This window comes from Poecilia reticulata, linkage group LG8 (genome assembly GCF_000633615.1).
Source record: "Poecilia reticulata strain Guanapo linkage group LG8, Guppy_female_1.0+MT, whole genome shotgun sequence".
In the NCBI taxonomy this organism is placed as follows: domain Eukaryota; kingdom Metazoa; phylum Chordata; class Actinopteri; order Cyprinodontiformes; family Poeciliidae; genus Poecilia; species Poecilia reticulata.
The window spans coordinates 12,299,593-12,311,092 of NC_024338.1; the positions used below are offsets into that span (position 1 = coordinate 12,299,593).

At 38.5% G+C, this 11,500-nt stretch overlaps 3 protein-coding genes across 3 annotated transcripts in view; all 3 read right to left on the reverse strand.

The window, feature by feature from the left end:
• Positions 1 to 109: 109 nt before the first annotated feature.
• Positions 110 to 4,325, reverse strand: pycr1a (pyrroline-5-carboxylate reductase 1a). The gene is made up of 8 exons (XM_008416222.1): positions 4,217 to 4,325; positions 3,941 to 4,012; positions 3,762 to 3,832; positions 2,835 to 3,014; positions 2,522 to 2,743; positions 2,315 to 2,407; positions 1,348 to 1,511; positions 110 to 1,079 (listed from the first exon to the last, which is right to left on the reverse strand). Exons 2-8 carry the CDS (start codon positions 4,005 to 4,007, stop codon positions 911 to 913), a joined length of 966 nt encoding a protein of 321 aa, XP_008414444.1. The 5' UTR covers positions 4,008 to 4,012; positions 4,217 to 4,325; the 3' UTR covers positions 110 to 910.
• A 465-nt stretch (positions 4,326 to 4,790) lies between these two features.
• Positions 4,791 to 7,297, reverse strand: myadml2 (myeloid associated differentiation marker like 2). Its single transcript, XM_008416221.2, has one exon. The coding sequence runs from the start codon at positions 6,528 to 6,530 to the stop codon at positions 5,619 to 5,621; it is 912 nt and encodes a 303-aa protein (XP_008414443.1). The 5' UTR covers positions 6,531 to 7,297; the 3' UTR covers positions 4,791 to 5,618.
• A 1,581-nt stretch (positions 7,298 to 8,878) lies between these two features.
• Positions 8,879 to 11,500, reverse strand: part of notum1a (notum, palmitoleoyl-protein carboxylesterase a) — a 9,079-nt gene continuing 6,457 nt past the window's right edge. The window contains exons 10-11 of the mRNA XM_008416220.2: positions 11,326 to 11,373; positions 8,879 to 11,238 (exon numbers count right to left, since the gene is read on the reverse strand). Coding sequence (XP_008414442.1) covers positions 10,935 to 11,238; positions 11,326 to 11,373 — 352 coding nt within the window. The 3' untranslated portion in view covers positions 8,879 to 10,934. The remainder of the gene's footprint in view (positions 11,239 to 11,325; positions 11,374 to 11,500) is intronic.

Below are 11,500 nucleotides of genomic sequence, written 5' to 3' on the forward strand. Positions count from 1 at the left end.
TAACACAAAATTGTCCCTCTTTTAACAGCTTTTCTGTTGTTTATATAKGTCATTTAGGAGGTGGTTGAATTGGACAATATTACAAGGTATCAGAGTAAACTGCACATCACATTGTTGAAATTTTTATTTAAGCATTCTCCACCAACTTCTCATCCATTACTTGGTGTTGAGCAATCCCAATATAATATATTTTGTCATTGTAAAGTGATGAAATGTGAAAAAGTACTGGGGTTATCTATATTTTGGTAAGGCACTGCTAAAACAAGAAGATAAGATAATCTTACTTGGTAATAATAATATATTAAAAATCATAAAACATTGTGATAATATAAATATAAAGACTTATGTTTTATTATTCGCAAGCAAATGTAAGGACCTAATCAAATGAGTGAAGAAAGTGCCCTTACTTCCACTTTTTAAAACAGGATGTAATTATAGTCTGATTATAAAATCCCAGAGTTCCATCTAATTTGTTACAACTAAACCTTGTACCAAATTTTTACACAAAAAAATTCTAATACCTTTTCTTTTTTTTTTTTTAGAAAAATAGTAAAAATAAACCTTCTGCCCTCACTTTAAATATATAAAAAGTTAAACATGACAATTTCTGTATGGCAAAGAAGTCAGTAGCATCAAACCCAAAGGGATTGCTAAGTTTCCACATAGTGTCAAATGAAAGGGTTTGACTATATTTTGTCAATTCCAAAAAAAACCCACAAAATTCCCACAAATATAATCATTCACATAGTTTTCCTTTAATATGGTCAAAACCTATATAAATCCGATTTAGTCTCCCTGAAGTGACCACTGCTCTACAGTGTTAAATGTTATGGGTTCATGTCCGCAAACAGTGGTAAACAGTGGTTCCTAGACAGTGTATATACTGAACGAGGCATTTCAAAAAAAAGACTCAGTTTTTCTTGATCCTGGGGTTGGTGTTGTTAAAAATACTGATTCCACGAGTTCTGACACCGACAGCCTCTGCAGTGACGCCTGGCTGCTGAAGAACTTTATCCAGAGTTGTTTTCTTTATCGCAGCTGGGGAGATCTTCTCTTGGTCGGCCAAAAACTGAAGCTCCCTTATAAAAGATACATGTAGAGCATAAGAAACACAGAATATATAGCCTTTCACTGCAGTAAGAAATCAGGTACTTGAAATCCAGAAAAGCAACAACATTAAGAAATCTTTAAAATGTGTCTGCAGAACAGCTCCATCTGCTGTCTGAAGTTCATATTTAGTTTAGAATCAATTTACATAAAAAATGGTTAATAACTGCATTTTTGATAGGTGCCTATATATTTTTATTTTATTTTTTTATTTTTTCCCACTTCATCTGATCAACTTACCTCGTTCTTACACAAGAGGCCTCAACCGCATTTATGAGGAGGCTTCGGAAGCCACCACTCTCCATGACGTGAAGGGCGTGGATGGTGGCGCCCCCTGGTGAGCAAACGTTGTCTTTAAGCTGCCCAGGGTGTTGCTCTGAGTCCAACAACATGCGAGCGGCTCCCTTTAGAGTAGCATAAAGAAGGAAATCATATACAGACCAATGTTTTTTTCGGTATCATTATTCAGCACCTGAGCATCCAGATTCTGTCTGCTGTCAGCCAAGACGAGCTTAATTAATCTCCACTGCAACAAAAAGGTGCCTAAATAAATGCCATGGCTGTCTATTGCCTGGAGTTTCCAAACAGAAGGTTGGAATTTATCATGTTTAAAAATGTCAGCTTTTTTATAACAAAGAAGCGAGACCAAATATATATATATATATATATAATACATTTAAATCCCAAGAATGCAATTAAAGTAAGTCTAAAAAAATGGATGCACTGAATGGACACCACAAATTTCAGATTTGCATTTGTGAAACAAATTTAAAAGCATGCTTTTCAACCATTTCAAAATTATGCAAAACTGTGTCTTGTCCTATCCCATAAAATTCCAATTTAGTGGTAATAGAATGACAAAATGTTAAAAACTCATGCACATCATTGCAAGGAACTGCATGATCAAAATGTAACATAGCTATACAAGAATATTTTAAAGAATTATTCTAACCTAATGCCTTGTTAACAGAAGGAAAATAGTCAAGGTACTAAGTTCACCCTATGGAGCAATGATGCAAAGTGACTGCATAAAACCCAAGAACTAAATATCAGAAATGTTAAAGATTATGAGAATTGAACAAAACAAAAACGATAAAAAATTGTGTCCTGTTATTTAACAAAACAAAAATAAAATTACTAGCGTTTAGGTATACTTCTTTGGACCAAACTGTGCCATCGACTTTACTGTGAAATATGAGGGTCCTACCAGCAGGGCTTGTGCACCGAGGCGTACAGCCAACCTCCTGGGCAGGCCCATTTTTACTCCACCATCAGCAAGGGCATCCACAGCTAGGAATGCCTGCAAGACAACAATCATACAATTACAGTGATAGAAAAGCGGTAACTATCCAGAGAGAATCATATAAGCGGTAAGGCAGCATTTTCTAAATGCTGTAAAGCAAAGCAAGCTCACATAGGCGGGTCCACTGCCGCTCAGGCCTGTGACGGCATCGATCAGGTCCTCCTCCACCTCAGTGCAGTAGCCAACGCTAGCCATCAGCTGCTCCAAAAGTTTCCCGTCCTGCACCTCTGCATGTGTGCCTGTTGCGTAGACGGTGGCCCCTTCACGCACCACCACTGGAGTGTTGGTCATGCAGCGCATCACCTTTGGAGAAGTACGATACTGCTGCAGTTTCTGTGAAGCGGTAGCAACAAAATCTTCAAGGACCTGTTCTCTTAATCACATAACACGTGAAGAAGAAATAAACGCAACGGCTAAGACTCGCCTTCTCTATGGAGCTGATGGTCACACCGGCAGCACAGGACACAATAAGGTGGCGGTCTTCGATGTCTGGCCCAATCTCATCAAGAACAAAGGGGATGATGTGGGGCTTCACGGCCAGGAAGAGGACATCACTTCTGCTGACCGTCTCCTTGTTGCTGGTGGTAAAGTTCACACCCATTTTCTATAAATACAGAAGTTTTATACAAATTAGTTCAATGCAAATAAAGAACTACAAAGTTCTGACAAAAACTTTACATGCACTCATCAGTGGCATGAATATCCCATTAATCCAGGGCTTTAATTAATGAATTTGAACCTTTATTTCTTTTTTCAAGAATGGATTGATGAGTTCTATAGATATTCCAAACAAGAGATGGATGAGATTTTTGTATTTTGTATGATCCACACAGGTTCAAAAAAATATAAATATAGTCTTAAATATTGCAAAACACTGCACATAAGGGGTGAAATCTCCTGAACAAATCTGGCTGTTATAACTGGACCCAAACACGCATTACTGATTTTAGAATGAATGAAACATTTAGCTTCCAGAACAACCAAATCAAGTGAAAATAGTGCCAAGAGTGTCCAAAACCACTTTCTGTGCCTTGATATCAGCCAGTTAAAACAGCAATGTCATTTTAATAATAAGATTAGTCACAAATCCAGCCAGAACTTTTCCAGAGCCTGGCTGATGGCTGAAATATGGTTGATTTCTTTACAACCTGCCGTGGAGGTTTTGGTGGAGGTGTATGTATATAATCCTGTAGATTTTTTTACCCTGGTTGTAATAGATAAAATTAATTCTTTAGTCTGTTCACTCAATTATAAACAAGATTTTTATTTTACTAACCAAATATACAGAACTGTTCAAATTCAAAATTAATAGGTTGTGACATTCATGGGCATGACAAATGTATGTACCCACCCGCAGCTGCTGCACTGTGGGGAGTTCAGTGTCTGGAGAGCTCGCTGTGATTCTGTGGGTGGCAATCACGCCTTGGAGGGGGGAAATGTCCAGAAACAACTTCAGCAACTTCAGTGCATGATTGCAATCTTTATATGTCAAAAATACAAGTCAAAGCCTATTAAAAAGTCTAAATTTACCTGCAACCGAGAAGCCTTTCACCAAAGCCTGCGCCAGCTGGCCTGCTCCTATGAATCCGACACTCATTATGCCTGGAAATAGAATAAATTGAATATTATATCATGCAGTATGTTTGATATTTGTTTCGCTTGTTTCATCACTTCCACGAGTACGATTCTTCCTGAGTCCGTAGTAAACAAACCCTTACTTCCTTGTTATCCGAAAGCACCACGTCACATAATGTATAAAATCATATTTTTGACAAATCGCATCTTTAAAGCAAAACATAGACTTACAAATGAGGAAGATTCTTCGAATTAGCAATGTAGCTACAAAATGTTATGATTCCACAGTCAGCGTGCTTCAGCTTCCTCTCCACGTCCAGGTCGCTACCTGTAAAAGCACCAGGCATTGGCAGATGTAATCAGCCAATGAGTGTGTACCTTTGGGTATACGTAACTCGTGTAACCAATCAACAACCTTAATGGGCGGGACGTGGAAAGCTGAAGAGCCTGTTGTGTCGGTCCGTGCCACACATCAGATCCCTTGACCCAGATATTGAAGAACCATACTGAAATTGACAAAATTAGTCGAGAGAACGGTATTTGCCGCGATTTCACATGAGTTGTCAACACCAAACATGCCAAAAGCCACTTATTCCGCTCTCAATGTGTGCTTCACACTGAAAAATCATTGGTTTATCGCAACCTTCTTCCCTCTTTTCCCCATGTTAATAATATTTGTAGTGGAGAGAGCCCATTATTTGTCAAACCAAACATCTAATATCCAAAGATCAACAAGCTGCTGGCTGTGGTCATACCTTGTACTCAGTGTGCTTATATCTTGTACTCAGATAAAAGAAGTACAATATTCAAAATTTGGAAGTTGTATTCTACAGTTTTTTATCAAGTTTGGGTAACAATAGGCAAATATCTAATTGTTTATTGCTTCTCCTGTTCAAGTAACAAACAAAAACAAAATAGACACATTTTTGATATGCTTTTCCTACATGTTTTGTGAAGCACTTTGTGAGTTTCATATGTGAAAGGTGCTAAGCAAAGACAGTTTTACACACTTCCACTTACATACTTGCAATAAAAAAATATCATCTTTTAGAAATCAAGTTAAAAGTCAGCCTGAACAATTTTTAAATTTCTTCAGATGAAGAAAGAGATGCAAAACTAAACATGGTCTGTGTTTTGGGCATTTTATTGAACACTGGAATATATATATTAAATGGGAATAAAGAATGCCACATTCATTCAGTGCTAAAACTGTAATGTAGATAGAAATCAATTAAATACTCAGTTAGGTTAGGTCAGTTAGGTTTTAAAATGTATCAGATACATTTACATTTCAGTACCAAATTGCAATCCACCAATTATATAATGCAATAAGAAAAAAAAACATAAAGAGAACATTCTTGAATACTAAAACCAATATCCAGTCTTGGTACACACAGTAGACAGTACATATTAGACAATTCTCTAAGGTTTATTTAACTTGTTGAAGTCTTTAAAACAATAAATAAGCTGCTAAGTCTAGAAATGTACATTTATGGGACCAAATAGTGGCAAACGGAGAAAGCAACATGCTTAATACTGTCTAGTACTTTTAAGGTTTTTTAATATATAACACTATTGAGCTATGGATCAAATATTCTTCACAGAAACTGGAGTAAAAGTTTGTTTTTGTTTTTCAGACGGCAGAGCTGGAGACAAATCGAATCCTCTGAGAGTAAACAAGGTCAATAAAATATAGCACGAGGTTGACACAGGTGAAGACTGCCACAACCAGCTTACTGTCCCAGGAGCATTCTCCCCGGGGGCAGTCCTCAGGACGAGCAGTACTGCCGTACTTTCTATCAAAGCTGAAGATGGGCCAGATCAGTGCAGTACTGAGGTAGAGGATCACAGCAAAGAACGTGTAGACGACCACAAAACGGTCAAACGGGAACCTCAGCGCGGCGGTTCTTCCGGACACTGTCACTATGATGACGATCACTGTGACAGAGAAACAGAGGCTGTACACCACCACGCAGTACTGGGTGGCAATGTACTGGTTGTATTCGCTATCGTTAGCAAGAGCCCCAAAAATGATACAGGCCACAAATCCCTGGACCACCTTGAGCAGACCAGACACAGTGGCCATGTAGCCCACCACAGCTCCTGGCTTTGCTCTGGTCAAGAATACTTCCACTCCGTATGGGAAGCAGCAGACGCTGGAACAGACGGTGACGGAAATGCGGTAGATTTGTACTTCGTAGTCCTCGTCAGAGTACTCTGTTTGGAGAAAGTATACTGGGTAGACCACAGAGGCAGTGATGTACATCAGTGTTGCCAGCATGGCGAAGGCGACAGTGAAGTTGTCCCAAGAAATTGGCATGCAGCTGTGGAGCCGTGTGATGTCCAGGGTGAAAACGACCATTGTGACGGTGAAGCTGAAGCACCAAACAAACATACAGAAGATCCCATAGTTTGCACTGTAACCTGCACTGTGGGACACCAGGGCGATTATGGTACATCCAAGCACCAGCTGGCATATTCGGGCTGCACCCAAAGGTGACAGCACAGCGTCCTTGTTGAGGTAGTGTCCCCCATGTGGATCCATAACGCTGCTAGGCCTACAAAGTTCCGATGTCTTCCTTTGGGATATTCTTGTTCTTAGTGTTGGTGTTCTTACGGCCTACTCCCCTCTTTCACACGGACCTCACCCTTTCCTGGTTTGCTCGTAAAGATGACCACTAATTACAAATGTCTGAACGTGCTTTGTAATTAGAAAAGCTTGCTTGAGCTCAGGTTACATTTACAGACAGATATGTAGAGGTTTCTCTGGAAGACTTCAGCAATCAGATTTAAAAAAAAGATTTTGGAAAGTTTCTTCTTTGCCACACAGATCGTTAAATTGCGTCCATCTTCAGTGCTCAAAACTCACCCAGTAAGGCAATAAACAAATCATTTTTTTCCTTTTTCCATTATTGGTACATTAGAAGTCCATTAAAGTATATTATTTTCTTGCTTACTGTCTTCCTTTGTTGTTGTCCAATGTAAAAATAAGTTTCTGTTCTCACTGAATTCCTTTAAGAGTTGTATCCAGACTTAGGTCTTCAGCAATAGCTATTTGTGATGAGAGGTGGACAAGTTGTTGTTGTGCCTGTCAAGTCCAGTAGGCCTTTAATTGTCCATCAGATTCAATCTTGTTCTTCGGGTTGCTCTTCCAGTCTCCTTCAGCCTCGCTTGGATTCGGTTTTTTACTTTTCTCTACCTGAGCAGGCACATCCTGTTCCTCCCTGTCTGAGTGTCACTGTGCACTTGGTGGACTGCTAGGGGTGACTGTTTAAATGAAAAGTTTGTGAAGAGCCCAGGCTCACCAGGCCTTTGCCAGCTCTATAAATAGGGGGTCTATATTCCACAGAGGGGCGGGAGGCTACATGTGGCTGGCACCTTGGGAGTCGTATTTCTGGAGGGGCTGACTCAGAGCTCCCTTCAGCATAAGAGACTGGCATTTACATGGAGTGTAATGACAGGGAGGGAGGTTAAAAACTTCCATTAAAGACATAAATTACACAAGTTGAGAGAGATGATTATACATGAGGGAGAGCAAATTTAGCCTAAACACGTGAGAGGGAGGCGGCATTTCYAGAACAAAGCTTCAACATGTAGGATCAGTGTTCTTTAATTTTTGATTTATGAACCAAATAATGGTTTTTACTGGGACAACTACCCCAAAATCTTTTCATAGCTGTTGACGATTACCAGTGCATCTTGATCCAATGCAACTCTGCTATATAGACAATATTAAATGAGAATTGCTTAGAAAGATCAGAATTTGGGGCATTTTGCAACACCTACAAATTTCATAAGTGGAAAAAAATACACTGGGATAAAAAAAAAAAACCCTGTTGTGGCTCTTTTAAGCCTGTCTTATGCTATTTGCTTTGTAGAGGGTCAGGGCTGTCAGCTGTTGAGAAGCGATTGCTTCCTGGAGGCGTGGACTGTGTTTAGGTTTTAAATTTTATTGAATTGCTCATGTTTGTTCATGATGTATAATGCACCAGTTCCATGCCAAGAATCTTATTGCAAATTGCTTGTGCTGTAAACAACCATCCTCCACTGCAAATACAGTTATGTTATTAATTCAATATTTGGAAGTGTGGCCAACACGGACTGAACGGCTACATTAACTTCCTCTGATGCCATTCCTAAAACAGCGCAGTAATTTGGCGTTATCGTTTACAACCTCTCCTTCTGTTCGCTGATTGGCCCGGTGGAAAATCTGCTGGACACAATCTATGTCAAAGGGAGAAAGCCCAGACTGTGCTGTAAGCGAGAATTTTTTTTTTCCAAACAGCATTGCACAAGAAGACATTAGCCAGGCTAGGCTCTTTTGGGGGTTGCTCAAAACTGAGAAAATGCCTCAGGAAACGGTTGTGGTTCCAGACCAGCCTGGAAAATCTGGAATATTATGGTATTTTTAACCATTTCCAGTTCAATATATAGAAAAACATATGTTTCAAGCTTTTTACCTGTCTGTCCATCCAACCAGGTGAATCATCCCATAGAAATAGATCAAGACAAAACGAGAATTTTGACGTAAAAAACAGGCAGCAAATTAAGGTAAATAAAATATTAAAAGGAAACTGCACATCTAGTGCCATTTATGATGCTAGGTTTTTTTGTTTGAATTTAATTATAATTGCAATGATGCAGTTGTCATTAGTGTTTTCATGACACCTTCAATTTTTTTATGCTTACATAGTCCTCATCTCTTTATACACTTTTTTGATCTGTTTTTCTTACATCGAACACTATTTGTTTAATTTCCAGCTACAAAAATGGCAGGAAATATCTTTGACGATCCCAATTTTTTTTGTTTCTTCCTCCTTCTAAGAAGTCAGAAAATCCTACTCTAGCCCCAGTGATCATTATAACATGTAAATAATAACAAGACTGCTCAGCAATGTTCACCTTGTAGTATATGTAATGTCTTCCTTTTTGGGTGTGATACAAAGACATGCAATCAGCACAAAGCAAAGAACAGCAATGTATTTACAATTTACAAAGAATCACTTCTCTGTAAAAAATAGCACTTATAAATATGATTTACATAACAAAATAAATATGTAAAAGTTACCAATGTAGCTTGAGTTACGTGGTTTTTTTTTTGTTAAAAAATATGTTACAGAATAAAATTACAATTAGTAATACTTCTCCTTTTTTTTCTGGTGTGATGAAAAATAGAGGTCCTTTACAAGCATATTTTATAAAGTCATCATTACATACAAACAATGTCATTATATTAAAACGTGATCTCTATGATGAAATAAAAGAAGGGAGTTACAATGGTGAACACTTCCAAATAATCTATACAAATACTCATAAAATATACAATACACAACATTTGTCTCCCTTTAAATGTTCATCGTGCATTGAGTTTGATGACTGTTGAGCTGTAGGGAGTTGACCTGACATAAGTGTGTGTCCTGTGATGACGACACAGTCCGTAAGAAAGAGGTATGGATGTAATGGCACTATAATGTGTATGTGTAGCTGTTTGTGACTTGTTTCCAGGTCCACCTTAGCACCATTTCAGAGTATGATTAGAACTATTATATATTGTTATATCTTCAGCTGCAAAAATTCGCATGTCCGATTTCAACTAGGTGTAGACCAGTTTCAGGTATCAACGTATATCAATATTTCATAAAGTTGTCGTTTCGAAATCGCCAACATTCTTCATTGTGCAGTTGCTACAGTTTAAGGTCATTTAAATGACATGCCAGTGTCGGTGGCATGTGGTTGAAGATTTCTCTGACTGTATGGAGGTTGGAGAAAACCGATTGCTTGCAAAAGTCACAGACTTTAGTATAAGGTGACATTGTTTTAAAACGATAGTTGGCAACTCCAGAGCAGCATGATTGAAGGCAGCTGAGTACAAGTTAGCCACCTCAGCAGATACCTGAACTAATTAACCAGCCATTTATTTTCCAGGTTATCTTACTGAAAAACCTCTTATCCCGTGTCAGTGGTGTTCTATTGTTTATAAAAAATATATTCCAATGGGAAACAGCAGAGGACATTAATCCTTTGGAATCCATTTCTCTAGAGTTACTCTGTGTTTTTGCTTGGGTCAATTTGTCAGTCAAAATAACTTCTATAAACAAATCTCATAGATATAGCTATCAAAACTGTAATAATGATTATGTCAGTTAATTGTAGCAGCAATTGAAATAAATGTTGCTTCCTGTTTTAATTGAAATCGATTTGATCATGATATACCTTTTTGCTGAAACCTGATCATATCGTAAAAGTCTCAAAGAAGCTCATGCAAAATTCCAACTTTGTCTGCTTATTTTCATGATCATCACAATATTTAGTGCAGATGCTATCTGACAACTCATTTTCATTTGGGTACCTTTAATACTAAAATAAAGGCAACTTACTTTCTTTTTACTTTTAAGAGCTTACTGACTGTGCTTTTCTGTATCGTTTTACACTGTTTCTGCTAAACACATGACCCGATGTGTTTTTCTATTAGAAACTATAGAAATGCATCTCTAAAACACACGAGGTAATAGGATTTTTTTTTGTTATCAACACTATTGACTACCTAAAATATAAAACAGCATTTTTTTGTACCATTATTGCGTTCACTAAATCTATTCAGTACAAAAGGATGACAGCACTAAAGACATAAAGTCAGTTAGCATCTTTAAAACTGGATTACATTCATGATATTATTGTTTTTCTTTTTTTTTTTGCTTTTTAAAAAATAAAATATAATTTATTGTAGCATGTATGATAGCAAGAAGTGGTGCCTGGTCATGGTGGAGCCTGGTGTGTAAGACCTGACTTCAGGGTCAAACTGAAGCACCTGGGATGGAAGAAGGTCTGGAAGTAACAGAAGGGGAACTGCAGTGGGGAGGGTGAGCAGAGGTATCAGTTATGGGAGACAGGCCAGAAAGATCATCCAGTCCTGCTTGGTTCTAGCTTAAAACTGGACAGTGTGTCCCTTTTAGCTGCCACTGCTCAGCATGCCCAGTAGTTTGCTCGGGTCCATGCCTTGCTGCTGGGCCATCTTCTGCACGTCGAACCCCATGTGCATGAGAAACTGCACGACGCTCATCTCTTGCCCCGTGAATTGGTCCCGGATGGTCGGGCAGGTGGGGTTGCAGTGCGGCCAGGGGCAGTTGTCAATCAGATGCACAGGACATGCTTTGGGCGGTGGCTTGTTGTTCCTGCTGTCATGGAGGCTGCGGTCCCAGCAGTGAAGGGCTCGGGGCAGAGAGGTCCCTTTGACTTGCACGTCGATCCAGTAGCTGAATCACAACACAAGAGGGCGCTGTTAGCTCACAGTAGAAAAAGCAGTATATGCGAAGTCCCCCAGAATGGTAAATTTCACTCACTTTCTGGTGATAACTTCATGTGATAAACATGCTGGAGCAAACATAGCCCTGAAGAAAAGAAGGCATGATAAATAATGAGTAAATAAATATATATATTATATATATATATATATATATTGTTTCAGTATTATAAATTTTAACTACGATGTGAGTAACATTTAAGGACTTGTTTTGT